The following is a 27,965-nucleotide window of genomic DNA, read 5'->3' on the forward strand; positions in this document are numbered from 1 at the left end:
CGCTCTTTGCCCTCACTAAACATGGCGGCGCGAGCTTCGCCCGCGGCAGCGAACTTCTGCCGGAACATAGAGGTGAACCGTGACGTCTCCGTCAGAAAGGTTCTGTCATGGCGCTGACCAGAGTGGTTACCCTAGGACTAAGAGCGGGCCATGCCGGGGTCCTTACGAGGCAGACGTTACCGTCGACTGGCAGTGAGTGGCAAAGGAAATAACCAGCTTCTCATTACGTCATGCAGGGTTGCCAACGTGAATTGTTTTTGTTTTTTTTCTGCACAAACTTAACCAAAAATCCCAGACGGACAACATATTGTACGGCCACGATGGAAAACCGTAATGAGCGATGAATATTAGAGCTGTCTGGAGGTCGGCGACTGATGTGACCTTGTCGGAATAACCTGCGCAAGTAACAGCTCCCCCCCCAAAAAAAATTTACGCACACATGTAACATTTTTCACAGATATTTGAAAAAAAGTGCCCTGTTTTTACAGACTGTCCAGAAATTTCGGCAACTTTGCTGTTACCTCTCGCCAGTCAGCAGCGGCCGTTGTGTCCTTGACGCGTATTCCTGCGCTGCAGCCGCTGCTAATTGCGGTGGCGCAGGGGCTTTTCACACGAGCGCAATATTTCTGCCATATGCACCAAAGGACGGAACGTAATGTTCCACTGCGGGTTTTTATTCGCTCCATAACCAGCATGCAGATTTTGTGCGTCTCTAAGGGCTAAGTCCCCCTTTACACGAGCGCGTGCATAATCGGGGAATGAACAGTGTTTTTTGTCACGCACATCGGCGTATTTTACTGTACTTTGTGCGCCTCCATGTTCATTTGCACGCGGCAAGCAAAGACGCACCGATTGAAATGGCTCGTTAGTCTGCGTTCAGGATGTGTTGTCTTTGCTGCGCGGTCACGCAGTCTTTTATGTATCTCCTCACACATTTTGCACGTATTCGCACAACCCCATTGACTTCTATGGGGACTTTTGGTGTGTAAATGCGCAGGAAAATAGAAGAGGCTCCCTTTTTTTGTGTTTTTTGTTTGTGAGATCGAAACACAGGAAAAATATGCGCAAATGTTGTCTTCTCTGCGTATTGTGTGCGCAAATACGTTCGTACGAAGGGGGCCTTACCGAGAGGCGAACGCAAGCCATGTTGTAATTATCAGTTGGGGAGTCCGTCACAGTCCATTGTGTTGTCTGGCACCCTGTACACAAACCTTACTGCGGACACTCAGCGAGGGACGGCAGCTCTTTTTTAATAAAAAATATTAGGTGGCGCTCTGACACAAAAAAGGGTATAAAAATGGCCACGAAAGTGAATACCCAGGAGTGAGATTTAAAGGGTTAAATCATTTTGGGCCACTGATCGGACACTGACTGCCCGCAGGGTGTGATGCCCCACATCAAATGTGATTACTTCTAGCCCGGCCCAAAGTGGTACTTGGCATGAAAGCTATCATCAAAGGGGTCATTAGGTTCAATGGAACCTCATAGCTGCGGAATTCTACTGCAGATTTACGCTGCAGGAACCGCGATACGAATCAGTTCGTGGGCATCAGCCCTTTATGTGGTTCTAGGCATCAAAGTGGGCAAAATGCCAACTTATTTTAACTTTGAAGATGTTACCAGTGTTTGTAAAGGGTTAAATGAGTTTGGGCCACTGATCCAACACTGCCAACACACAGAGGGTGATGCCAAGCATCGAATTCTATTGAGTCTAGCCTGACCCAAAGTGGGTCTGGGCAAGAAACCTGGCATAAGAGGGTAGACCACCACTTTGTACTGACTTGAATACATAAGGGGTTAAATGGCTGAGTGACGCCCCTCATCAGATCTAGTATAAAGTGGTTCTGGGCAATGAGAATACTGCTTAGTTATTCAAGTCAGTACTAAATGGCCTTCAGCCCACTTTAACCCCTTAAAGACCAGGGGTTTTGAATCTTAAAGGGCCAGACACTTTTTAGGGATTTTACCCATGTGGTGGTTTTACTGCCCTAGCTTTAATTTTTTTTTCTTTAGCTACCAAAATTACTTTTGCTGCATTTTTTTTCTGTGACACAGGGCTATTTTATTATATATTTGTTTCATTGTTTTTTGTTTTATTAGGGGTAGAAAGCTTTAAAAAAGTTAATTTTTAAAATGAATGCACCACACTAAAATAAAGTACGGAAATGGGTTCCTCATTTTGTTTTGGACATTTTGATATATCATTTGTATAGTTTTGCATTACAGGGCGCATACGGCGACTGTTTTGGTTGGCGTCTGCAGTCGGTCCTATATGTATATATGTGTGTGTGTGTTTTTGTCTTTTTTTTTTGCTTATTTTTTACCTTTTTTAATATCTTTGTTGCCCATGATGTTATATAAGACCTCTGGGGGAAATTCACATGGTCTGTTTTTTTTATTTCACAGATTTTCACTGTAGGTGGGGCATCCATAGAAGCCCCAGTTACAGGGGAAAACACCCCTCTAGTGTGATAATAGCCACTAACAGAGCTGGTCTGGGTCTGCTAAGCTCCGCTATGCCAGGGGGCGCCCAGTGGGCACGTGAGGTAACACTTCCGCTTTCTTTCTGCACTATATAGCGCTCATTGAGCACTATATAGCTTGTAAAGGAGAAGACAGAAGCAGTAAAAAAAAAACGCTTCTCCTTTCTCCTCTGGGTCCACGGCTGTTACTGACATCCGAGCACCCGACCTGCTCCTGCTTGATTGCAGGTGCAGGAGCTTAATCCTGGGCTGTACCTTTGCTATAGGCAGGGATTCGAGCCCAGGACCAAGCGTGTGTATTTTCTGTGCTTGGTCCTTAAAGGGTTTATGCTCATTTTTGTAGCAGTGTTTTATTTTTTCATGTTTTTAGCTGTATTGCCTTAGAGCGCCCCCCTGCGATATAATTTAGTATTAGCATAAGTTCTCCTCATTAATGGCCAAGGCAGAAAGAGGGAGACATTAGTGAATAAGAAACCCACTTCAGCATCATCAACACCTATGTGGGGAGCGTTAATACAAAAGCCCAGTAGTGGGCGCCACATTCATCAACTGGTGAACGCCTTCTGCTGAATCTGCCTTGTGGTTGTCTCAGGAAAATATTGCTTAGAGTTAAAGGGGTTGTCCCACAAAATTAACGTCCCCACAGGATCGGGGAGAGGCACCTGATTGGCGCGGTTCTCCACCAATGACTCCTGAGGATCCTGGAATGAATGAAGCGGTGGTCACGCCTGCGCACTACTGCCCCATTAATTGCATCGGGACTGCCAGAGATAACATGTCAACAGAAAGATAAAAAGTTACAGCTCTTGGGGATGAAAGAAACAAAAAGCCAAAAATGGCTGGTCGTTAAAGGGTTACTATTTGAGTTTTCCATGACATTGTTTTACACTTACTACACACAGACATGTCCGGTTCAGTATGGCAGGTTAAGGCCGGCTCAGACCAGCGTATTTTCTGCAGGGGACGCGCTGTGTGATACTCGTGTGCGCCCGGCCTCAGGCTGCTTTCACACGCGCCACAAAATCGTGCGATTTTTTGTTGGGATGCGACAGCGCAACAAATCGCATGTATGTAAAGCCTGCTGTTTCCTGCGGGTTCCTTCGCATTAGGAATGTTTTGTCTGATGTGATCTTACTAGAAAAAATAAATAGTGGCGTGCCCTATAGTGCCGCGATTTGCGATGTTTTGTAGCCCAAGTTTCCCTATAGAGCCTTCATTTTTGTTGTATTACAACGCACAAAATCGCGATTTTCATGCAATGCGACTTATGCCCTTCCCCAAAACTAAGCCCTAGCTGCACTCCAAAAAAAAGGGAATACTCCCCTAGCAGGCTGGGTCCAGGTCCCCCCGCTGCTCTCCGGAGCTCCGCCGGGTGTCCTGCAGTCCTCGTTCACCCACAGAAGATCACTTCCTGGCTGCGCGATTCATAAATCCTGCCTCCAAGAAGTGATGGCTCTGATTGGTTCATGTAGCACTGCTCAACCAATCACAGCCATCGCTTGCAGGTAAGGCATAGTTTCGGGGTAGGCCTTAACCTTCTCGTGATAAAATTGTGGGCAGCAGCGATGCAATGCGCGATTCTCCACAGGAAACCGCATCGCTTTCATCAAAATCGCAGGGACAAAGCTGTGATATCGCTGTCACCCATGTGAAGGAGGCCTAAAGTTGATTCACCACTTTGTAAAACTTATGGATATGTTGTAGATGATTGATAGGTGGGGAGGGGGTCCCACCGCTGATAGGGGGCTGGGAGGGGGTCCCACCGCTGATAGGGGGCGGGGAGGGGGTCCCACCGCTGATAGGGGGCGGGGAGGGGGTCCCACCGCGGGGAGGGGGCCCCACCGCTGATGGGGGGCGGGGAGGGGGTCTCACCGCTGATAGGGGGCTGGGAGGGGGTCTCACCGCTGATAGGGGGCTGGGAGGGGGTCTCACCGCTGATAGGGGGCGGGGAGGGGGTCCCACCGCTGATAGGGGGCTGGGAGGGGGTCTCACCGCTGATAGGGGGCGGGGAGGGGGTCCCACCGCTGATAGGGGGCGGGGAGGGGGTCCCACTGCTGATGGGGGGGCGGGGAGGGGGTCCCACCGCTGATGGGGGGGGCGGGGAGGGGGTCCCACCGCTGATGGGGGGGCGGGGAGGGGGTCCCACCGCTGATGGGGGGGCGGGGAGGGGGTCCCACCGCTGATGGGGGGGCGGGGAGGGGGTCCCACCACTGAATTTCTTGCCTGTTTAGCAAAACTGTGGTTTTCTGACCCGTTGTTCTGCCACTTGAAGCGTCTGGCAGTCGTGTCCATCTGTTTTAGTAGGTCCTATAGACTTGCCCGCACTGCCGCCTTCTGCACATGACCAATGTAGGGAAAATAGAAGAAAGACGGGGCAACATTTAATGGGCAGAATTTAAGTCTTTATTCCCCCAAGATATAATGACAACCTTGTTTTATTTGTTGTAGTTGCAGGTGACGGCCAGCAGGGATTGGTGGCGATGGATAGTTGGGTAGCCCGTCACTGACCTAGCAGCCAGATCGGTTTATAGTCATGATCTGCGTTAATAAAGGTCATTTGGCTGTGCGTTTTTTGCCATGATCTGTTACCCCGACTCTTTTATTCCTGGGGTTAGTGAAGAGTATAGGGGGCTGCTATGTGATGTTTTTCATCATAGATCACTGATATTTGATATGTGACTCATACACAGTGTGGATTATAGGAGTTACATGTACGTATATCCATGTGGATGGCCCTTTTGGACATCTATATAGTCTTTCTTTTTTGATTGAGTAGTTATACATGCGGCTTTTTTCCTGTGGTATGTCAGAGTAATCCTGCGATAGCACGAATGCAGAATGTGTGTGATCACTCGATACGGAGACGTTTTTTCACGACTTTGGGGTGGACAAATCCCGTGCTAGTGTGAAGACTGATGGGTTCTGATGGACAGGTGGCTTGTAGTTACAAACTGGTGAAGTTGTTCACACATATGTATATAGTGTATATATATATATTGGTGAGATTATGGATTTATCATGATGTCCCCGTTACAACATTTGGATTGATTGGCGACTCTGCACATAGGTTAAGGACCAATCTGGGTGCGATGGTTTGCCATACAATTGTAATGTTTTGACGATCATAATCTGGTGGGAGTTGGAGATTGTATTCCTGCGGCTGCGCAGTTAAAGGGTCCTGATGCCGAATGATGTGGATGGCGCCATATGGGTATGCAAGCTGCAGTAAAGGCTGATCAAACATGATGTAAGCTTTTGATTAGATTTTTGGAGTGGCTTAAATAACTCTCTTTGGTATAATATATATATATATATATATATACATATATACACACACACGATGTATATTTTTTAGTGCTGAAAAGGCCCCCCTTGGCTTATACTCGAGTGAGGTTAAAAAAAAACAAAAAAAACCCAATACTCACCTCCCAGCTGGCGTTTGTGTCCCCGACGTGATGGTCTCCCCGTCGGTGTGGCAAGCTGCTTGAGTATTCTCCCCGCTGTCATCTCCCTGCTCGGCTTTGAATTCTACCGCCATCAGCACTGTGTAAGTAAGCGCTTTGATTGGATCGAGCCCCAGCCAATCACAGCCGGCACTCGGTCATTCACAGTCATTCAGTGGATGACATCATTGAATGGCTGTGATTGGTTTATCGAACGCCGGCTGTGATTGGCTGGTGCTCGATCCAATCAAAGCGCTTACTTACACAGCGCTGATGGCGGTAGAATTCAAAGCCGAGCAGGGAGATGACAGCGGGGAGAATTCTCAAGCAGCTTGCCACACCGCCGGGAAGACCATCGCGGCGGGACACAGACGCCAGCTGGGAGGTGAGTATTGCGTTGTTTTTTTACCTAGTATATACTGGAGTATAGCTCAGCTTATACTGGAGTCAATAAGTTTTACCATTTTTTTGTGGTAAAGCTTATTGGCTCGGCTAATACTCGAGTATATACGATAGATATGTGTGTGTTTTATATATGTGTATGCTTGATGAAGACCTTCTGCTGGAAACGTTTCTTTGCGCACTCTGGTAGACAACGGCATCCGCATGCTTTTAAATCGTTTGCGGATGCTAATGCATTCCTATGGGCGGCTTTGATTTGCAGATCTCCCACTCGGGTTCCGGGAATCAAAGCCACAAGTGGACATTGGGCCTAAAGGGTTTTAGATTTTGCCCCTTGAATGCTGTCTGGTCTCTCTTCTATGCTTCTGCATTGGGCCCGTGGATTCCGGTTCCAGGTGACTTGGCATATGATGCCTCTCTACTAAGTGCTCTGGATTGTGCTGATGGCACCGAGCTTGTACCTATGTGAGGAAATGTCAGAGGCAAGAGCGCCTCTCCGTATTACTAGAAGATCATGGGATGAGATACGGTGATCAAGGTACTGCTGGCATAAAGGTGGCAACAGTTGGGTAGGATGATTGGGAATATCACAAGAAAGGTAGATGTGTTTTAACACAATCTTATCAAAGGAGGGTATGGTGCAAGCCAAGAAGCAAAAAGGGGTTTTTATTGGCTTGCAGTACAGGGCTAAGTGAACCTATGTTATTCCATGGGCTGACTGCTTTAACAGCGTTTAATGTCAAGTGATGTCGGACTCCTGAGACCCACACCTGATCCAACAGGTGAGTTGGCCACAGCCAGACGGAGACTGAATACAGGAGTAGCTAGCTCACCAGTGGCTCTCTCCATTCAAGTCTAAGTGAGCTATAAATGACTTTGGTGGAAACCCCTCTTTAAATCTCAATATGTTCGGGCTAGGGGGTGATGTTACCAGTGTCGGGGTGGTTTCACACCTGCATTGGGGATTCTGCTTTTCTGCTTTGTTTGGGGGTCAGAAAGGGGGAATCCCCGCTACCGAACGCTACAGTACTTCTTTCTTCTGGTATTTTGAGCCTGACCTGTGATGGAACCTCCAACTGTACGTTCCAATGCAGATGTGAAACCGGCCTCCGTCAATCTGTAAATGTTTGCTGGTGCTACAAGTAAATTGCTTTAGGATTGAAATATTGAGCAACCAGTGTCAGGCAGCTGCTGCCAAGGCAAATAGGATCATGGGGGCATCAGAAGAGGTCTAGGGGCGCATGATGAGAACATTGTTCTTCCTCTTTACAAGTCACAGGTCAGATCACACATGGAATATTGTGGACAGTTTGGGGCACCGGTACCCAAGGAGGACATATCAGAGCTTGAGTGGGTACAAAGGCAGGCAACTAACAGATGGAATGGGCGGACTACAATACCCAGAGAGGTTATCAACATTGGGGTTATTTAGTTTAGGAAAATGATGGCTGAGGGGCGACCTAATAACTATGTATAAATATATCAGGGGACAATACAGAGATCTCTGCCATCATCTATTTACACCCAGGACATACATTGGGGGGTAATAGGCTGAACTGGATGGATACATGTCTTTTTTCGGCCTCACATACTGTGTTACACTATTATGTATGGTCTCCCTTCACATGCGGAACATGCTTCGCTTCTGCTCATTTGGTTTAGGAGCTTTTTCTCTGCTTGACAGACTTCCATTGTGGGTCTTCCTAACCTGTTCCCTTTCATTACAGACTGTTTGCTGCAGCGGGTTACCTCCCCCTATAATCAAGTACTCCGAAATTCTAGTAACTTAAATTTTCCGTCCACTGGAAACATTGCCTATGGGTTATTTCTTGGTGTCTCCTTAGTAGGAGGTGGAATATATGTAAGTATGAGCGTAGTGGATAATCCAAGTAATAACAAGCTTCTTGATGGGATATGCTTTAGGCCGGGCTCGCACGACCATAGTTCACGGCGTGCCATCCGCGAGAGGTACGTACGCAGCAAGTACAGACTGACCTTGCATGCTCTCTGCGTGCCTCCCATCGCCATGTACTACGGGTAATAAGCTCCAAGATAGAACACGCTGTGATTTTTCTTGCATGCATTTTTCGCGTAATTCGTGTGAGGGGCATCATGGCCGCCCATGGGAGATGCCATGCGCAAAATACACTATTCCGACACGGTCGTGTGAGCCCGCCCTTAGTGTGGCTGGACATTACTGTGTGATTGGTGGGGGGTGCTAATATGATCTGATCCTCAAGCCGTGGCAGATCTGGCATATGACCAACTCGGGAGCAGTGCTTTCATATTAGCTTGCTCTCTAATGGCCCATTTTTCACATAGTGATTGTCTCACAACGAAAATATGATGCGCTAATCTTTACGTTTGAACCCAAAATCATTGCGCCCTATTTGATTACTTTTCGTTTGTCGCTGAAAAAAAAATTATCGCTGTATCGCTCACTTCTCACTGCGTCTGAACGCTCCCGCTCGGTGTTTCACATAGAACGTGAAGCGCTGAACAAGAAGTGAGCGCGAACAACTAGCAGGGACGTCACTCTCTCATGTGCTCGTTTAGATGGCAGTCGTCCCGTGTAAGGGCTCATTCACACCAGCGTATTGTCACCGTGTATTTCCCGTGCGTAACGCAGGTTGACTGGAGGCAATGAATGTCAATGAACTTTCATTCTTCCATGTATACCTACGTGTGGACACTGTGTATCGATACGCAGGAGAAATAAATCACAGCATGCTCCATTTCTCTGTGTATGGGCTGCAGACAAAACGCTGTCCCTACGCATGCATTGTGAAGGGTCAACGTTTCCATATGCATCCACGCTCCTAACAGAGCGAAGAATAAAAAAAAAATTGCGGGCGTATACGCAGCCCAGACGCAATCTCTGCTTTCTGTAACTTCCACTCAAAAGAGTGATTATAGGTAATTGTCATCCCATGTAAACTCGGGACCTGAAAGGGCAAGTGTCTAAAAAGCCAAACAACTCTTGGCCCGTGTGAACAGGCAGTCACTCATCTATGAAAGACTGCCTGTTTACCCTGAATGGAGGTGGGCAGCTGGAAGAGCTTATCGGTGCGCTCCGCCTCCGTTCAGTGAGCAATCATCGCTCCTGTGTTAAAGTACAAGAGTGATAATCAGTGGGACGGTTGTCGGGTGCTCAGGCGTCCAACAGTCGTCCCATGTAAAAGTACCCTAGTGGTGAGGGATAGATACTATTCTTTTCATAAGCCATATAATTTGCCGTAGATCCCGACGTGAAGGCGTTTACCACTTCTTGCTAATCTGACCTAAAATTAGCGTAGATGTCAGTGATGTCCAGGCCTGAGACATTCGCTAGTTTTCAAACTCCTATAATGTGCTTAAAGCATAAATAATGACTTGTACATGCCCAATTCAATGTGAAGCAACTTGTCATCATGGCAGTACCCAAGATCGAAATCATTAGAGCTATCGGAGGAACCTCTAAAAGTTCTGTATAGTTTTATGTAAGTAATATCTTTCTATTCTAGGTATATAGGCATATACAGACTGATAAAGCACGATATAGAGAGAGGCTCGAAACCGCCAAGGCTATTAAAGAGGCCGCAGGTTAGTGTGTCGGACTCGCAAATTAATTTAGATTCTAAAGGGGTATTCCCATTTAATAAAGTGATGACATAGCGATAGGATATGCCATGGCTTTATTATCGGTTGGATCCGGTCTTCGGAACTGGAGAATGAAGGGCCAGAGTGCTAATATGCCATAAATGCCTAATAGGTGCGGGTAACACCTCTGAAATCAGGTAATGGGGGTCTGGTTATTCCTGATCACCACGTTCTCCATAAACTTCAGACTTTAACACGGAGAGCCACAGACAATCTGGGGTTATAACTCCCCTGTTCTTGTTATGGGTGCACATCCCACCTACGGGGGACCCTCACTTATTAGGCATTTATGGTTTATCTTGCCAATTAGATTATAAAGATGGGAATCCCCCTGTAATTGTGTCATCAGCTGCATCACTTTGTAGTCTTTGTTTGCCATTACAGTAAGTAGTCGGTGTGTAAATGTAGATTTGCTTGTTTGTTCATCACTGGATGTCATCTGTCAAGTAGCAGTAACTTATCTGGCTAATTATTTCTCTTCACAGCACAAGCCGAATCCAAAGAAGTAGATATTGATAAGCAAGGTAAGAAATTCTGGTGCAGCAGTTCTTCGTCTTTTGCGGTGCGGAGTTTTATGGTTTGCCTCTACTATATTTGGGGTAACAAAAACTTTTTTCAATAGAAAAGCAAAAAGAGCCAGTTCTACCCTCTGCAACTCTGCCTACCCATGTACCGTTCCTTCTTATTGGTGGAGGTACTGCTTCATTTGCTGCAGCCCGATCTATACGGGCAAGAGATCCAGGTGCAAAGGTGAGAGTGCTTGAAAACTTCTCAGCAATTGTCCTATGTACGGATCTTGGCCTGTGCCCTTTTCTAAGCATTGAGTCATTCCAGGTATTGATAGTGTCCGATGAGTTGGACCCTCCTTATATGCGACCGCCTCTTTCCAAAGAGCTCTGGTTTTCAGACGATCCTGATGTTACCGAAACGTTGCGCTTTAAACAGTGGAATGGCAAAGAAAGAAGGTAAGGAATATTAGTTTGACGTATGTGGGCGTATACAGTGAATGGATGGAATGCCCGTATAACCACTTTCTTCTGTACAGTATCTTTTTCCAGCCACCCTCTTTCTATGTGGCTCCAGAGGAGCTGATGTCTACAGAGCATGGAGGCGTTTCCGTTCTTACTGGGAAAAAGGTGAGATTGATATGTCTTGAAAGAGAATGCTTATAATTGGTAACCTATAGATGGATTATTTAATTTTTAACCCTTTAATGCCACAGGACATAAGTTTACGTCCTGTTGTGGAGTACTTAACACAAGACGTCCTGGGGATGGCATGGGCTGAGAAGTTCAGCCTGTGCAGTTCTGCAGCGGGACGCCGCTGTGGCTGATAGCTGACCTACTGCTGCAACAGCGGGGATCGATAACAGCGATCACTGCTGTGAACCCCTTACATGCCGCAATCTGTGTAGATCGTGGCATGTAAAGGGTTCACAGAGGGAGCGCTTCCCTCTGTGATGTCATTGGACCCACTAGATACTGATCTCCCAGCTTGCCCTTACCTATGATTGCTATTGTAAGCAATAAGGCATTATCATAGTTGTTATTGGTTCGAGTCCCCTAAAGGGACATAAAATATGTAATGAAAAAATAAAAACGGTGTAAAAAAAAACGTAAAAAATAAAGACGCTTTTTGCTCTCTTTCCCCTATTTGTATAAAAATTTTTTTTTTAAATCTCACATATTTGGCCTCCCAAAAAGCACAATAAACGTAATTAAAAAAGCCTTACATACCCCAAAATGGTACCAATAACAACTACAGCTCAGCATGCAAAAAAACAAGCCCTTATAGAATTCTGTCCATAAAAAAATAAAAGTTATGAAACTTTAATGCGAAAAAAAAAAATTCCCAAAAAAGTTTTTACTGTGCAAAAATGGAAAAACGAAACGGCAATAACTTATGATATTGGTCGTAATTGTACTGATCTGCAGAAAAAAATGTATTGTCATTTATGCTGCATGATTGACGCTGTCAAAGAATTAAAATGGCAGCCGATGTGTGTCCTCTTCCCGATTTAAAAAAAATAAAATAAAATAAAATAAACTGACAAAAGTTTAGCAATATATTCTATGTACCTAAAAATGGTACCAATAAAAACTACAGTTTGCCATGCAAGAAAAAACAAACCCTCCTACAGCCATGTCAATGGAAAAATACAAAAGTCATGGCTTTTAAAAAGTGGAGATGAAAATCCCCCAAAATTCGCTACGTCCTTTGGGCCAAAATAGGTTGTGTCCTTAAGGGGTTGATGGAATATTGTATTTGGTTTACATAGGCATAGTTACAGCAAATAAACCAAAACTTAAGATACACACTTAGGCCTCATGTCCACGGACACGCACGGTTTCCAAGTGTGCAATCAAGGAGCGGTTTCCACCTTTGCCCAGAGCCATGAGGCCAAAAATGACATTTACTCACCTGTCAGGACGCTGTGGGGCTCTCCTCCATCGCGGCCGGATCTTCTTTCTTCTGCTCAGCAGATGCGCTGTGCCTCCTTTTTTTTTCTTTAATCTCCTGCTCTACCGCGGATCCGTGGCACACTACAGTGACAGCTGCAGCTGTGCCACGGATATGACTCCTTCCGTTGACTTCAATGGAAGCCATCCCTGCGGGATCCGCAGAAAAATAGGGCATGCTGCGATTTCTTCTCCGCACGCCAGGAAAAAAAAATAAATCGCATTTGCGTGCATTAAATTGCCCTGCAGATGGTAATGCATCCCTATGGGCTCCTAGCTCTGCGCATCTCCTGCGCTGGAGACACGTGGATTTTATAATTAAAATCCTCCCGTGGACTTTGGGCCAGTCTCTCACACGCCATTGGCAAAACGCTGTGATTTTGATCACAATTTTATTGCCGTTTTCAGACAAAGGTTACTGCCTCTGCCAGCGGGTTAGAACGGACCCCATCACTGTGATGGGAGGTGAGGTGCGTTAATCATGGTAAAATAGAGCAGACAGCGCTTGAAAATTGCAGCGTTAGAAAACACCGCAATCAAGCGCAGGTCTGTGATGCTCCATTCAAATCAAAGGAAGCCTTGTACCGCGTTTACCGCAGCATTCAGAACGCTGCAGTAAAAAACGGATGTGAGCGTGGCCTTAGAGTATGTTCACTTGATGGAATCTAACACCGATTTGTCTGTGCAGTGGTGGAAATCCATGGCTAAGCCTCCTATTATCGCCGCCAATCTACAAGTGAATTTAGCCCTCGCTAATGGGCAAAATCCATTTGTAGAATTTCCGACATGACTCCGCTTCAGGAAGTGATTTTTGTTTTTCTTTCTCTGTAACGTGGATTTCAAATTTCATGAACACAGCAAATGTGGATTTGGCACAGGTTTTAGCTCAGAATCTGCCCCAAAATCCACCATGTAAACATATCCTAAGACTGATGTCCGCAACTCATGTGTTGTTGATATTCCTGTGTATCTACGAAATGTAAATGTTTCTAGAGGGTCAGGAGCGGTGTCGTGTCTCCTTAAGGAGAGCATCTAAAAGGTGTGTGGAGACACCTAGGGGGTGAGTGGGTTGGGGAATGGCATCATTTCTCCTCAAGGAGAGCACCCAGAAGAGGTGTGGCGACACCTAGAAGGTGAATGAGGAGACTTATAAGGCCATGCAAGCTCCTCTGGGTAATTTATGCAAATAAGGAAGATGGAACGAATATGTCTTCAGCGCCACCTATTGGATGGCAGCATTCCTTCAAATCTCTTTTTAACAAGTCTTAACAATGATTGGAAATGAGTAACCAAGCCAGAAAACCATACACAGACAGAGGGTCACAGTAGTAACAAAAAAAACAAAAACTGTTTGGCTGATGATTATCTTGTAGTCCATCATAGTTTTTCTCTATACAAGTAGCCTGGAATGAATGATGGTGGAGAACAGGCACACTGAACTGCATGGCAGCGGGCGCGGGGATTACTGACAACTCTGATGTTTTCTTTTTTAGGTAGTACACTTAGATGTCCGAGAGAACAAGGCGAAACTGGATGATGGAACCCATATCTCTTATGAAAAGTGCTTGATTGCATCAGGTACGGTCTATGACTTCTGATCATGTTGGCTCCGCACATTCTCCCTAGTTAGCTTGTATAAAGCTGAGCCATTAAAGGGGTTGTCCCGCGGCCAAAACGAAAAATTTTTCACACCCCAGTCCCCCATGTTAAGCAAGCATCACAAACTACCCATGTAAATCGGTTTTTTAGAGCGTTTCTACTCACCATGAAGCTGTTTCATGAAGTTATAAAAATCTTCTTCCAAGATGGCCGCCGTCATTTCCCAAGGTGCACCGCTGGTCTTCTCCCATGGTGCACCGTGGATGTTCTTCTCCAGTCTGAGCTCCACTGCCGATTACAGCCACCTCATTGGCTGGTCGGCACCACGTGACGGGGGCGGAGCTACACGATGACGCTGGGAAGGGGGAGGAGCCAGGACGCAGCTCGTGAGCCCGGACCCTCCAGAAGAGGATTCTTCTCTGCACAAGCGCGACTGTTGCGGCGACCAGAGGAGAAGTTTAGTCGTCGCCATGGAGACGGGGACGCCAGCACCGGAGGGGGTAAGTATATAACTTCTGTATGGCCAATATTTAATGCACGATGTACATTACAAAGTGCATTAATATGGCCATACAGAAGTGTATAACTGCACTTGCTTCTGCGGGACAACCCCTTTAAAGAAATTAGGCTGATACAATATCGGCCCCGTGCTTCCTAAGTGACATGGAGCTGAAACGATCGTATCCCAGTTACAAACCATCCTGAAAAATGGAGACCTTTATTTTCTGGCGATGTAGGTCTGGATAACCATTTCCTGATGTGCTTCTTACTAGTGTAAAGCGATTATTGAAATGATCAGGTCAAGAGGGATTAGGAATTGGGACTCCTGGTTCTGGCTTCCATTAAAATCGATGAGGGTAATCAGGTTCTCTAATTTGGCCTCTTTGAACAACAGTGGAGGTGATAGTGGCAGCCCAGTGGTCAGCCCACCCAGGTCAGATTCAAGCCGTCAGTGCTAAGCCAACACACCTGTCCATTCTGATCAAAGCAGAGAGACAATATATTGTCAATTTTCGCTAAAAATTGGATCAGAATGATCTGATTTAGGGAAGAAAGCGCTACAATTCTTTTCACGCAGCTGGTCACGAAGAGCGACACTACTTCTTACTTATATGGTGCACATTGGGAATGGTTTAAAGCAAACTTGTATGGTGGGTAGTTCTCACCCACACATCAAAACGCTCATTACACCCCTTGTTAAATTTCTTCAGTGGGTGTGGTTTCCAAAATGGAGTATTTGGGGGAGGAGTTCGCATGTTTTGGCACCTCCTGTTATCTGCAAACCTGAAATGGTGCCTAGGGAAAGTCCTAATACAAGGTAGGACCTAAGACCCCCCCCCCCCACTGATCCTGAGGATAGGGGTCCCATGTCCCCCTTTTCTCATCACTGCGGTCTTGCTGAGCCCACCTGAAGGGACCTAGAAAATGAATGCAGGAGCAGTTTTGCATGTGAGACGCCGCTTCATTCATTTAATTAGGGCTGGCGGAAATACAAAAGGACACGTGTTCTTCACTGCTTTACAAACTGAGACTTTCACGTGTTCAAAAATGCAAATTTTTCAAAAACTTTCTCCGTTAAATGTCATTCAAGCATCTGAACACCTTGATGTTGAACGGGTTAAGGACCATTTAGATGCACCGATTATCGCTCAAAATTTGCTCAAAGCCATGTTTTGAGCGATAATCATTGTGTGTAACTGCACTGACATCGTGCAGTTTTCGTTATGCCGTTGCTCATTGTTGTCTTTCAGCATGCTGAAAGACGATGATGAGCCTTATCAGGGATTCACAGCGGGATACAGCTGATACTATTGTTTCAGCTGTATCCCGCTCTCTGATGACAGGCTGGGTATGAAGAACAGAACGGTCCAGCTCTGTTCTGCATACCCGGCATGGAGCGCTCGGCTGTATAACAGCCGGGCGCTCCATGCAGAAGACAAGCGAGGACACCCGGCTTGTCTTCTGCATCCTCCACTCAGAGCGCTCGGCTGTATAACAGCTAGGCACTCAGAGCGGGGAACAGCTGGATGCAGAGTACAAGTGAGGGCACCCCGCTTATCTTCTGCATCCTCCGCTGGCAGCACAAAGTGATCGCTCATCTTGAGCGATCAACTTGCGTTGTAACTGACACAATGATCATCGCTCAAAAGTCGCTTGAGCGATAATCGTTGTGTCTAAATGGGCCTTTAGTGTCACTATTGTGCAGTTTTTATAACCGAAGTGATTAACTCTGTTTGGGAAGTGATTAATCTTAGGGCTCATTCACACAGAAGTATTAATGGTTCGTAATGCAGACCACATGAACCCCATTGATTTGCATTGGGGCGTTCAGACACACATTTTTCACAAGTGTATTTTGCGCGTGTGAGGAAAACAAAATCGCAGTAAGTGTTATTTTGGTCCATATTGGTGCATGAAAACTGTGCGATTTTTCTTGCATCGAACATGCATATGCCCGTGTGAATGAGCTCTTACTTTGATTTATTTAACCCCTTAGTGACTGCCAGTAGACCTTTTTACTGACCTCATTAATGGACTTTAAACCTGCACCTACATCTTTTTAAGGCACTGGCTTGGCTGACTACTGACAGCCAGACTCCTGCTCTAACAGCAGAGAAACCTCAGATCCTGGCAATGTAACCCCTTACATGACACAATCTATAGCAACTGCAGCATGTAAGCCGATGAGAGGGGACTTTTTCTGTCGTCCATTTGCACCCAACAGTGCGATCACAAGGTACCCAATGAGTTCCCATGGCAGCAGGAAGTCTGACAAAGGTCTCCAATTCTGCCATTGTTGAATATATACAGTAACTTTGTGCCGCATAAGGCCACTAGAGGGCGCAAACTGAAGAGTGTTTTATATTAAAGTTAGTATTGAGTTTAAGGAGAATGTGGGGGGAAAAAAGCCTTCGCTTTGATCTCTGGATTTTAGTGAAACCTTAAGGATTTAATACGGCTACAGCTGCTGTCAAATGTAAATGAAAATCTGCATCAGAAATTTGCTTGGTTGTCGCAGGTTTTCGTGTGTTTGAGCTGCAAGCTCTGGCGCAGATGGATTCTATGTCAGGATGTGACACGTCACAATTTTTTTTTTGTATGCAGATTTGAAATCCTCACCATGTAGACTACAGTGCAAATTTTCATTTGAGTAAATTCAACATTTAGCTCTTACAGATTTGCTGTGGATTTAATACGGATTCCGTGTATTTTGAGCAATAATCATTGTGTGTAAATGATACCATTGTTTGCTTTTCATCCAAACAATGATTTTTAGTTGAGTTTGAAATCCATCATTCGGCAGGACATTTGATAGCAGGGACTGCACGCTGTTTTCTCCGGCTGTATGCAGGTAACAGAACACCTGCTGTTATCTGCATACAGCTCAGGGTGGCTCATTTACATGCTTTTTGTTTTGCATATACCCTGCACTAGTTGATACATTGTCTGCCTTTGTTTACCCAATCAGGAGGAACCCCTCGTAATCTTCCTGCCATAGAGCGGGCTAGTGAGGAGGTGAAGCGGAGAACCACGCTATTCAGACGGGTATGCTTATCATTCTATTTCTAAATTATAAGAGAAGGTATATTGCCTAGTAGATCATAGCAGATTCTGAACATTTTCTTCTTGTAGGTGTCTGACTTTCGCGCTCTGGAACGCCTTTCTTCTTCAGGTGGCTCGATTACAATCATAGGGGGTGGATTCCTGGGAAGTGAACTGGCTTGCGCCCTTGGAAGGAGAGGTGAGTTTGGAAAAAACAGTTTTTTTTAAATCTTTTCAGAGTGTTTCAGAGGATTTATGAAACTGCTTAACCTGTACAAACATGTTTACAGCACAGCGCTCAAATCTTGAGGTTATCCAGATGTTTCCTGAAAGTGGAAACATGGGGAAGATTCTCCCAGAGTATCTAAGTCATTGGACTACCGAGAAAGTTAAGAGGGGTGAGTTTGGAATCTCTACCACAAAAACATGTTGTAAAGTGGCCAAGATTAAACAAATATTGCTGCTTCCTTATATTAACAGTGCCACACTGGTCCACAGGTTGTGTGTGGTATTGCATCGGCCCCGTTGAACTGCAGTACCAGACACACAATTTATGGGCAAGTGTGGTTCTGTTGCTGGAAGAAAGCAGACATGTTTTTTTCCCAATCCAGGAAACTCCTTCAAAGGGGTTTTCAGAGCTGAATTAACTTTTCAGCTGTCCGTGATAAAAAAAAAATGATAGCTCCTAGACTCACATCCGGGGTGCCCACGGCACCAGTACTGCTTCTCTGTTCGCTCTGCCAGTGCCACTGACTGTGTAGCTTGTAAACGGACCCAGTGGGGGGAACGGAGAGGCAGCGCTGGCACTGCAGGGACCTCGGACGGGGGACTTTAGGCTCCTTTATTATTTGATATGCAAAGCTTAAATATAGTTTCTTGGAAAATCCCCTTGTTGAGGATCACATAATACAGAACTTACTGCATGTGTGTAACATTTCTTTTTCTCTCTTGTCTAGAGGGTGTAAATGTAATAACTGATGCTGTTGTTAAGTCCGTCAGCTACAAAAATGGGAAGCTTCATATTTCTCTAAAGGATGGCAGAGCGGTAAATACAAAGCTTATTTTTTCTTAATTTGACACTGATTTGCACCCAGTCTTCATTTAGGAGAGGATAATATATAAGATGTTCTACAGTATTCTAATTAAAAACATACTGCTATTCTTTACCTCTTCCCATCAGCCATGCGGCTATATACATCTTGCCTGCATATTCCCCATGCAGCCAGGGCAGATGTCCACAGCATATCTTCGACAGCTCCGATTAGACGATTGGTTTCCTATTAAGAGGTGCTTCTGGCACATTTTTATTAGGAAGACTGTTAAAATGCAGTATAATGCAATACCACAGTATTGCATTATTCTGTGTAGGGGATCACAAGTTAAAGTCATTGAAAACCCAAGGGAAAAAAACAAGGAAACCCATCAGCACCTCATGTCATGGGTGCTGATGGGTGACAGTGGGGGTCGCCTCCTTCTACCACCCACTTGCATGCCACGATCTATAATGATCACGGTATGGAAGGGGTTATATGGTCGGAAATTGACTTTTCTCTGCTCCTGGCTGACACGGGTGTAAAGCCTACTGCTTAGTCAGTGAAAAGTTAAGATGGCAGTAATGGAACTTCGGACAGTTCACACAAAGGGAAGAACATTGTGCTATGGCACTAATTTTTCCAACAGGTCTACTTGTACGAACCATTTTGTATATAGATATCCACAAGATACATTTCATTTCTGAGCTTTTATGTACTTTGTCAGATTCATCAAGTTTTCTTTTCTTTTTCTAGGTTGAAACTGATCATGTTGTAGCAGCAGTCGGTTTGGAGCCCAATACAGAATTGGCAAAATCGGCTGGTTTGGAGCTAGATGCGGATTTTGGAGGGTTTAGGGTTAATGCAGAGCTACAGGCTCGCAACAACGTGTGGGTGGTGAGTAGCATTTTTGTGTGATGTTCTTTATAAAACCTTAATTAGCATTTTAAAGTAATGCTGAAATCTCTTCCACTATTGCGTGGACTTTTGGAGCTCTTCTTCTTTTTTTTTTTTTTCCTCTGTCAGCTTTTTACATGCCGTGGTAGCATTTGCTGTGGCATGCAAAGGGTTAAAACAGCTGGCATGAGATGGTTCAATCCATCATTAAACGCCAACCCCCAGCTCCTACCAGCACAGGAGACCCATGTCGATATTCTGATGCAAAGCTGTAAAAAGGCGTCTGGATCAGAATAAAACCCATTAGTGACTGCTGTAAAAAGCCGTATGGGCGGTCACTACGGGGTTAATTTGCTTGCACTGTATACGGTCGGATATTTATAGAACTTATTGTTTATAGCCATAACATCAACAGTAGGTACGTAGCTGGAACTTCACAATGGCTAGATTGTTTGATCCAGAACTAAAAAGTGAGAGGACATTCCTACAGCGTTACAGAATCGCCTTTCCTTTTCTTGCTTTTGTTGGAACCAGCTCTTGTTTCCAGTCCTCGGCGAGATTGGAGAACTGCGTTAACCCGCGGCGCGCCATTGTTGTATCCAGCTGCAGTGTCACATGCCGGAGCGTGAGCGGTCTTTCACCATGTGCCAATTTTCTTGGGGCTATTTTTTTAGTCAATGCTTTGGTTCCCTATAAAATAACAATTCAGACTAATCTTCTCTAGAGCTCTGTGTTATGCCATTGCTCTGTTAAGTGCCATTTAGACGCAATGATTATTACTCAAAAGCCGTCTGTATACCAGCTGAGCGCTCCCTGAACACAGCAGGAGTATGCAGAAGACAGTGCCCCTGCTATGTTTTGCATACCCTGCTTGGAGCGCTCAGCAGGATACTAGCTGAGCGCTCAGAGAACACAGCAGCTGTATACAGAAGACAGCGCTCCAGGTGTGTTCTGCATGCCCCGCTCGGAGCGCTCAGCAGGATACTAGCTGAGCGCTCAGAGAACAGAGCAGCTGTATACAGAAGACAGCACTCCAGTTGTCTTCTGTGTACAGTAGGAGCCTTCATTTACACACTAATAAGCTCTTACTTAAGAGCTTATGCAAAGTGAACACTCAAAACTGTCACTCAAACTGCTGTTTGAGCTAATTTTAAGCGCTCATCTTGCCTTGTAAATGCACACAACGATTATCACTCAAAAGATTACTTTTGAGCGCATTTTGAGCGATAATCGATGTGACTAAATGGGCCTTTAGTTTTCCCGGAAATGTGTGATTATATGGAAAACCATGTATTACCACCTAGTCTATGCTACAGGCACTGTCCATTGTGATTGGACAGTGTCAGACTGTAGGGACATGGCCCGTTGACCAGGAGAATGGAAACACCCGCTTGTGTTGTTACATTTTCAGGAAGGATGCAAGAGGAATGGTACAATGCAGAGTTCTACGAGAAGATGGTCCAGTATTATTGATTTGGGAGGACTGCAAGTACATACTAGAGCAGACATGTCAAGGGAGTGAACGGGGCATTTTTCATTTCTTATTCCTAATTGATTCCTATTGGTGACCTTCTGCTGATTGCCAGTAGTGGTGTATAGTGATATATACCATGGATGGATACATGTATAACATGCACATATATCTCCTTGTGTTTTCTTTGTTAGGCCGGTGATGCTGCCTGTTTCTATGACATTAAGCTTGGCAGGAGGAGGGTGGAACACCACGACCATGCAGTAGTGAGCGGACGTCTTGTGGGAGAAAACATGACCGGAGCTGCTAAACCTTACTGGCATCAATCCATGTTTTGGTAATAGTTGGTAATAAGCTGCGGGCATATTGTTACCGCGTATTTCCCATACGTAACACGCAGTGAATGGAGGCAGTGGAAGTCTATGGACTTATATTCTTCCATTCACACCTGTGTTGGAGCTGCGAGGAGACAGCCGTATAAAACACAGAAGAAATAAATCGCAGCATGCTTCATTTCTCCCCTATTTATACGGAGCCCTTGAAGGGCTGCCCCCTTACAATGCCTGCGACAGGATAGCGTCCATGACGTCATAATCCCAGACATACGCAGTGCCTATCGCAGCCCGTGCGCGATCCCTGCCGGCATAGCATAGGGGCTGCGAGGAGTACAACACTGCGAGACTCAAAGCGTTATACTAATACGGCCATGTGAATGAGCCCTAAGGGTGGTTTCACATCTGCGGCAGGGATACCACTTTCCTGCTCCAGTTTGAGGATCAGAATAGGAGAATCCCCGTGGCCGAACGGTTCAGTCTCTGGATGAAACCAAATAGCGCCGGGCAGAGCCCATTGACTATGACTGGGTGCAACCACTTACCAACCCGACCTGCTTTTGGATGTAAGAAAAAGGGCCACATGCATGACGGAAACTCCAGCCGAAAGCTCTAACACAGATGTGAGTCCACCCTGGGCAACTCAGGAAACATTTGTTCCAGAGAAGATAACTAGTGAACGTAGAACTAAAAGCCATCAGTGGGATACCGCAGTGATGGGCATTATTTTTACCTTTTTTTTTTTTTTACATTTTTTTATTAATGGCTTTTACAAAAGCGGATGCGAATACACAGATCATTCAAAATGCCTTTCATCGTGTAATGTTACATCTTACTGGTGAAAATAATTAATGGAGCAGATTTGGGGTTTGTTCACATGCGGCAGATTCACTGCGGAAAATCCACCAGTATATTAGAGGAGCGGCGGTTGATGAAGTTGCACCACGGCTCATCCACACGCTTCAGGTGGAAATTGATTGGCAGATTTAAAATCCGCAGCATGGCAGTTTATGCTGCAGAACTTGACACGTGTTTCTTGAATGGGCTAAAATCCATCAGTGTCCTCCCCGCTCGCGCCCCCCCCCCCATACCCGCATTGGTTTCAATGGGTTTTCAAAAAAACAGAAAGGTGCCATTTGGTTTTGTTCTGTTACTGCATTTATACTGCAGACTGTGTTATTTCTTCCATTTAAAAAATGGAAACCAAATGAAAAACTTTTTTTTTGCCAGAACCCATTGAACTCAGGGAGGAAAAAAGGAAAAAGTTTAATTCCATTTCTCTGCTCCAAAAACCGAACCGAGAGATGGAAATCCCTAATGCAGGTGTGATGCTGTTGTGAGCGAGCCCTAATTTATGTGTTTGCACTTCTCATCAGGAGTGACCTGGGTCCTGACGTTGGGTATGAAGCTATTGGCATAGTTGACAGCGCGCTTCCAACAGTCGGTGTGTTTGCCAAGGCAACTGAGAAAGATACTCCTAAAAGAGCCGCAGAGGAGAGTGGTAAGAAAGTGATCAAAAAGATCAAACAAGTATGTTAGATTGCTTTCTTTGTTGTAGAAAGAACAGGCAATTTTTTAAGCTATTTTATCAATATATTCATTTAACCAATTCCAGACGCTCTTAGTTAAAAATGTCTCTTGCACTGCTGCGCCTATTCCTTTTCATCTATGCTGCTGAAGACCATTACCAAGGAAAATCTGTCGTGAGTTGCGTAGTTGAATAGGGGTACTGGGGACGGCTGCTCCTCACTGTGCCTACAAACTTCCAGAGATACACTGAATTAAAAAAACTTAAATTCACGTGTTCTTTATATAAAAAAAATAAAATTAACCCTTTGCAATCCAATTTTGGATTCAGGGTTTCCTATGGGTCTCTTTCTGCTATTATACAGTTGTGCCATCTGCTGGCTAGAGCCAGTACTGCGGTATGGGACATGCTGAAGAGGCCCCCGACAGCAGAGCAGCCAGTAATATGCAGTAAGAATACCCTGCCGGACATCTTCCGACATCGGAAACTGTACAGCCTTCAATCAGAATGTCTGAAGTCGTCAGACAGTGGATTGGAAAGGGTTAAAGTAGAGCTACTCTTTTATTGAACCCAATAAAATAAAGGTAGAAGATGGAGACAAACTCGATATATGTAAGTGTTTAATATGTACTGGACTGATGATTAGAGTACTTTTGTAGGACTGGACTCTTGATAAACTGTCCCTAGGATAGGTCCTCAATAGTTGATGGTCTGGTTCCCCTGCTGATCACCTGTGGCTCCCACAGATTAGAGTAGGTCATCAGTAGTTCATTGTCAGGACCCCTGCTGATTAGCTATTCAGTGAAGGGACCTGGAATGTTATAAAGATTTGTTTTTCTTCAGCTAAAGTGATTTTTTTAAAAGTAAACTATTAAAGGTTAAGTTTTGATGTTTTGTTACCATGACTAAATTCAGATAAAGGGATTTTTTTTCTAGTTGCTCTTTCTCAGGGAACAGGGTTGCAGGGTCTTAAAATCATCCCCATTATTGATCACACTGATGTCCTTCAGGACATCCTACACACATTCCTGCTATCAATCCTCCAGAGAGTTGTGTAATAGGTGTAATTACTGTAGGGGGATCTAGTAGATGGGTGATTCAAATATAATACAAAATGGGTCTTCTGTGCGGTTTAATTGTCTACATATCTTTATCACATACATAAAACAAAGCAACATGTATCACACTTAGGCCTCATGTTCACGGGCAGGTCGGATTTCACATGCCCGCAGCCGAGGACATTGCTTACCTGTGCAGGTCTTCACTGCAGATGTGCGGAAGCACCGTCCGGCACACATTCTCTGTAGAGATTCTTTTTAAAATCTCCAGCTTTTCCGTGGAATCCGTGGCTTGTCCGCAATTGAATTACAGACGGGCCACAGATTGAACGGCTTCTTTTGACTTCAATGGAAGCCATCCGTGCAAAAACCGCAGCAAAATAGAGCATGCTGCGATTTGTTTTCCAGACCGGAAGGTCCGCGAAACAAATCTGCATTCTTTAATTAGGCTGCAGACGCCCATGTCTCCCTATGGGCGGCTTGAATTGGGGATTGTCCGTGCAGGTGCCGCAATTCAAATTATATGCCACATGGTCCTGATCTGATTGTCCATATACTTGGATACTACTTTGTGTATGTACCTCATCTTCAATTAGGTAAGTATTCAGACCAAGTAGCACTTCAAAAATGACCGTATTATACCGAGAACATACTGTTCTAACCACTGGGGTGTATAAACAAGTGCTTTCCTGTAAAATGAATACCTGGTAGTTTGTTGGCATTTATTAAATATAAAACTTTGACCATCAAATCCGCCTCAAAATATGGTGGTATTACCAGAACCATTTAGTAATTGTGTGTGTATAACTCAGCTTATGTAATAACAAACTATCCCATTACCATTTTACGAAAGCTGAACACAGGCTAAGGGGCCGACCACAGGGTCGTATGTTGCCTCCGTTTTACATACGGAATTCGGAAATCTATCCCGGCCTGACGGCAGGTCTCATGACTCGAAGTCTGAGCATCATACATGCATACAATGCTCAGAGTTCAAGTTGGTAGACCTGCGATCAGGCCGGGACACATTTCCGAATTCCGTACATAAAACGGAGGCCAACATAAGACACTGTGCTCGGGCCTAAGGTACACAAGTCATTTACATCCCATGTATGTTTAGTTAGGGTATGTTCACACAAGTGGAATCAGCATAGAATTTTTCCATGCGGATTCTGCCTCTAAAACCACAGCAGGAATAGGCATCTGTGCACTTTTATGCCGTGGATCAGCACGTGGATCTAACCTAACCCTTTTCAGTGGGCAAATCCACGTGCAGAATTCCCATCCAAAAGTGACTGCGGCACGGATTGCTGTTGACAGTAATGGAACACTTCAGAGATGCAAATTTGCCACAGATTTTAATGCAAATTCCACACGGATTCTGCTTCAAATTCATGGCAGACTTTTTCCGTGTGATTATGATGCCCTTAGGATTGTGTATTATTATATTTATAGACTATCACTGTATAACATTTCCTCTGTAAACAAAACAGGCACTGGGATCCGCTCCGAGAGTGATGATCAAGGTGCGATCGAACCAGTGAACGTCAGTACAACAGTTACACCTTCACTCCCCGCTCCTGCACAACAGGGAGATTCATACGGGAAGGGAGTCGTGTTCTACTTGCGTGATAATGTTGTGGTAGGAATTGTGCTATGGAACATCTTTAACCGCATGCCGATTGCACGCAAGGTAAGGCTAAAAGCAGTGAAAAATGGCATTGCTTTTTCTATCAAGTTTAAAAGATTAACAGGGACGGAAACCAAGTGAAATAGAGCCCAAAGAGGTCTCTGTTTGACATATTGAACCTTATGGTTCCTGGTTCCAATTCCTAGGCAGTTTTCTGCACAGAAGATATAGCCAAATGGACTATTAAAAAAAAAAAAAAAAAAGCACTGTGAAAAGAGCCTGCGTGGCCAGTTTAGTATTTGTTCCTTCTAGAGATGAGCGAACGTACTCGTTTCGAGTACTTACGCACCCGAGTACCGCCATTTTCGAGTACTTCAGTACTCGGTAAAAAGATGCGGGGGGCGCCGGGGGGCGGGGAGAGGCGTGGCGGTGCGGGGGGTAGCAGCGGGGAACAGGGGGGAGCCCTCTCTCTCTCCCTCTCCCCCCCACTCCCCACTGCTACCCCCCATGCCGCCACGGCGCCCCCCGAATTTTTTCGCCCGAGTACGGAAGTACTCGGAAATCGCGGTATTCGGGCAAAAAAGGGGCGTGGCCGAGCACGTTCGCTCATCTCTAGTTCCTACCTTCTGCTTAGTTGCACCACCTTTATCCTATCCCCATACACTTGAATGTCCAGCGTTGTACTCTAAGAGGTCAAGATCTGATTTTGTCCCTGATTATTATTACCTGTATAATATATCATTACACATTTTTGGCCTCTACAAATCTAGCAACCCCTCCAACTTGCTATAGTGTCCATTTGCTGTGTACACCCACAGGCATTGTGTTCACTCCTGACTTTTGGGGTCTTTTGGTCCACTTGTATTGTTTTACATATTTGATATATTGATTATAGGATTGATAGGTCCAGTATTAACCCTTTTCAATCCATTTATAAATTGGAGCTGGGGAGAATGGATGAGAAAAAATACATTTTCCCTTCACCCTCCTGAACTGACAGAGTTCAGGAGGGTGCAGGTGCTCACTGCACCGTGGGGGGAATGCGGGAGGAATACTTCCGCATTCTCCCTTCTGCCTCCTGGCTCGGCGATCATGTGACCGCTGGGGTCAGGTAACACCGGCGGTCACATGATCGCCGGCCAGAATCTCTCTGCATTACATAGCGCTAATTGAGCGTTATGTAATGTGTAAAGGAGAAAGGGTTAAAAACCCTTTCTGCCTTCTCCTTGGGGGTCCTTGATGAGGATCAGTGCAGGAGTGCATCTGCACCCCATGTGTCTGACGATTGGGTGCAGATGCACTCCTGCACTGCAGTGTCGGGCCTGTCCCGACATCAGAGCTGTGGAGGAAAATGATGATGTCGGGACATTGGATTGGAAAGGGTTAAACAATACTAAAATGAACCGATAGATCATTAACCTTTTTGTTCATTGCTTGTTTTTCTGATTTACTTCTCAGATAATAAAGGATGGTGAGCAACATACAGACTTGAATGAAGTAGCCAAACTCTTTAACATCCATGAGGAGTAATTGGTTAAATGAAAATAAAATGCACTTTAAAGAAATGTAATTGAACCTTGAGACTTAAATTCAATCTAAGATGGCAAATAACTTCATGTTCTAATTTAAGGTCCGACTTTTCTGTGGCTAAATTAAAAAAAGAATGTTCTTGTTGAGGACTGTATAAAATATGGATCATTTGTAATAAATGTTTTTGAAAATATTGACCGTATGCAAATTATTTATTTTGTAAAAGTGAAATGTGGTAACCTAAGATCTTAAGTCGCCAGAGGACCACAGGAATGCTTGAAGTTAACCCTCCTACTGCTTACCCCGATCTGTGTTTATTCAATAGGAAAAGGACACTGAATAGAAGGAGTTCTGTTCATCCATAACTGTAAATGGCTTTAAAATGATACCAAAATGGTGTCTGTAACCTGGATGGAAACGGAGCTACAGTCACTTGAAGTCAGAGCAAGAATGCTCAATTTACACTCTGTGATGTCAGTCTGTTTTCACAGCAAGAAGGGGGCAGCAGAGGCCAATTTGTGATTCTCCTGTCCCAAAAATCGTATTAAAGATTCAGATAACTCACTCTAAAACTACAGGGTAAATTTACCACTAGCGTATAGCAGCATTCTCTGGATTATTGGTAGTCAGGTAGCCAGTCTGATAACCTTCTGCTATATGCTAGTTGTACATTTACCCTGTAGTTATAGAGTGGATCATCCAGATTTTTAATTATTAAAAGTTGTTTTATATTTCTAGGCAATCCAGAGTTATATTTATCTATTTGTGCATTGTTTTTCTGTAACGATTTATATTGTGAACCAGAATGGTTTGACATGTCATTTTAGATGTGGAATAACATATAGAATTGGAGGAACTGGACTAAGCAAATAGTATTTGGATTATACTAATAGATCACAAATTGAACATGAGTCAACGGT

General features: G+C 44.9%; 1 protein-coding gene across 1 annotated transcript; it reads left to right on the forward strand.

Annotated features, from left to right (window-relative positions):
- Positions 1-57: 57 nt before the first annotated feature.
- Positions 58-27,242, forward strand: AIFM1 (apoptosis inducing factor mitochondria associated 1). The gene is made up of 17 exons (XM_066581027.1): positions 58-192; positions 8,056-8,189; positions 9,832-9,910; positions 10,453-10,491; positions 10,590-10,717; positions 10,802-10,932; positions 11,013-11,103; positions 13,920-14,004; positions 17,495-17,571; positions 17,659-17,767; positions 17,859-17,966; positions 18,525-18,613; positions 19,356-19,496; positions 21,162-21,304; positions 22,676-22,800; positions 25,379-25,578; positions 26,974-27,242. Exons 1-17 carry the CDS (start codon positions 108-110, stop codon positions 27,043-27,045), a joined length of 1,836 nt encoding a protein of 611 aa, XP_066437124.1. The 5' UTR covers positions 58-107; the 3' UTR covers positions 27,046-27,242.
- Positions 27,243-27,965: the final 723 nt, after the last annotated feature.

The sequence above is a fragment of the Eleutherodactylus coqui genome, chromosome 10 (assembly GCF_035609145.1).
Source record: "Eleutherodactylus coqui strain aEleCoq1 chromosome 10, aEleCoq1.hap1, whole genome shotgun sequence".
NCBI lineage: Eukaryota > Metazoa > Chordata > Amphibia > Anura > Eleutherodactylidae > Eleutherodactylus > Eleutherodactylus coqui.

What these genes read in the sequence shown, in the direction of transcription:
- AIFM1 (XM_066581027.1), top strand. Translation starts at nt 108, where the DNA reads ATGGCGCTGACCAGAGTGGTTACCCTAGGACTAAGAGCGGGCCATGCC. An exon ending in TTGCGCCCTTGGAAGGAGAG is followed by an intron (nt 17,768 to 17,858) that starts GTGAGTTTGGAA and finishes ACATGTTTACAG; the next exon opens with CACAGCGCTCAAATCTTGAG. An exon ending in AAGAGCCGCAGAGGAGAGTG is followed by an intron (nt 22,801 to 25,378) that starts GTAAGAAAGTGA and finishes TAAACAAAACAG; the next exon opens with GCACTGGGATCCGCTCCGAG.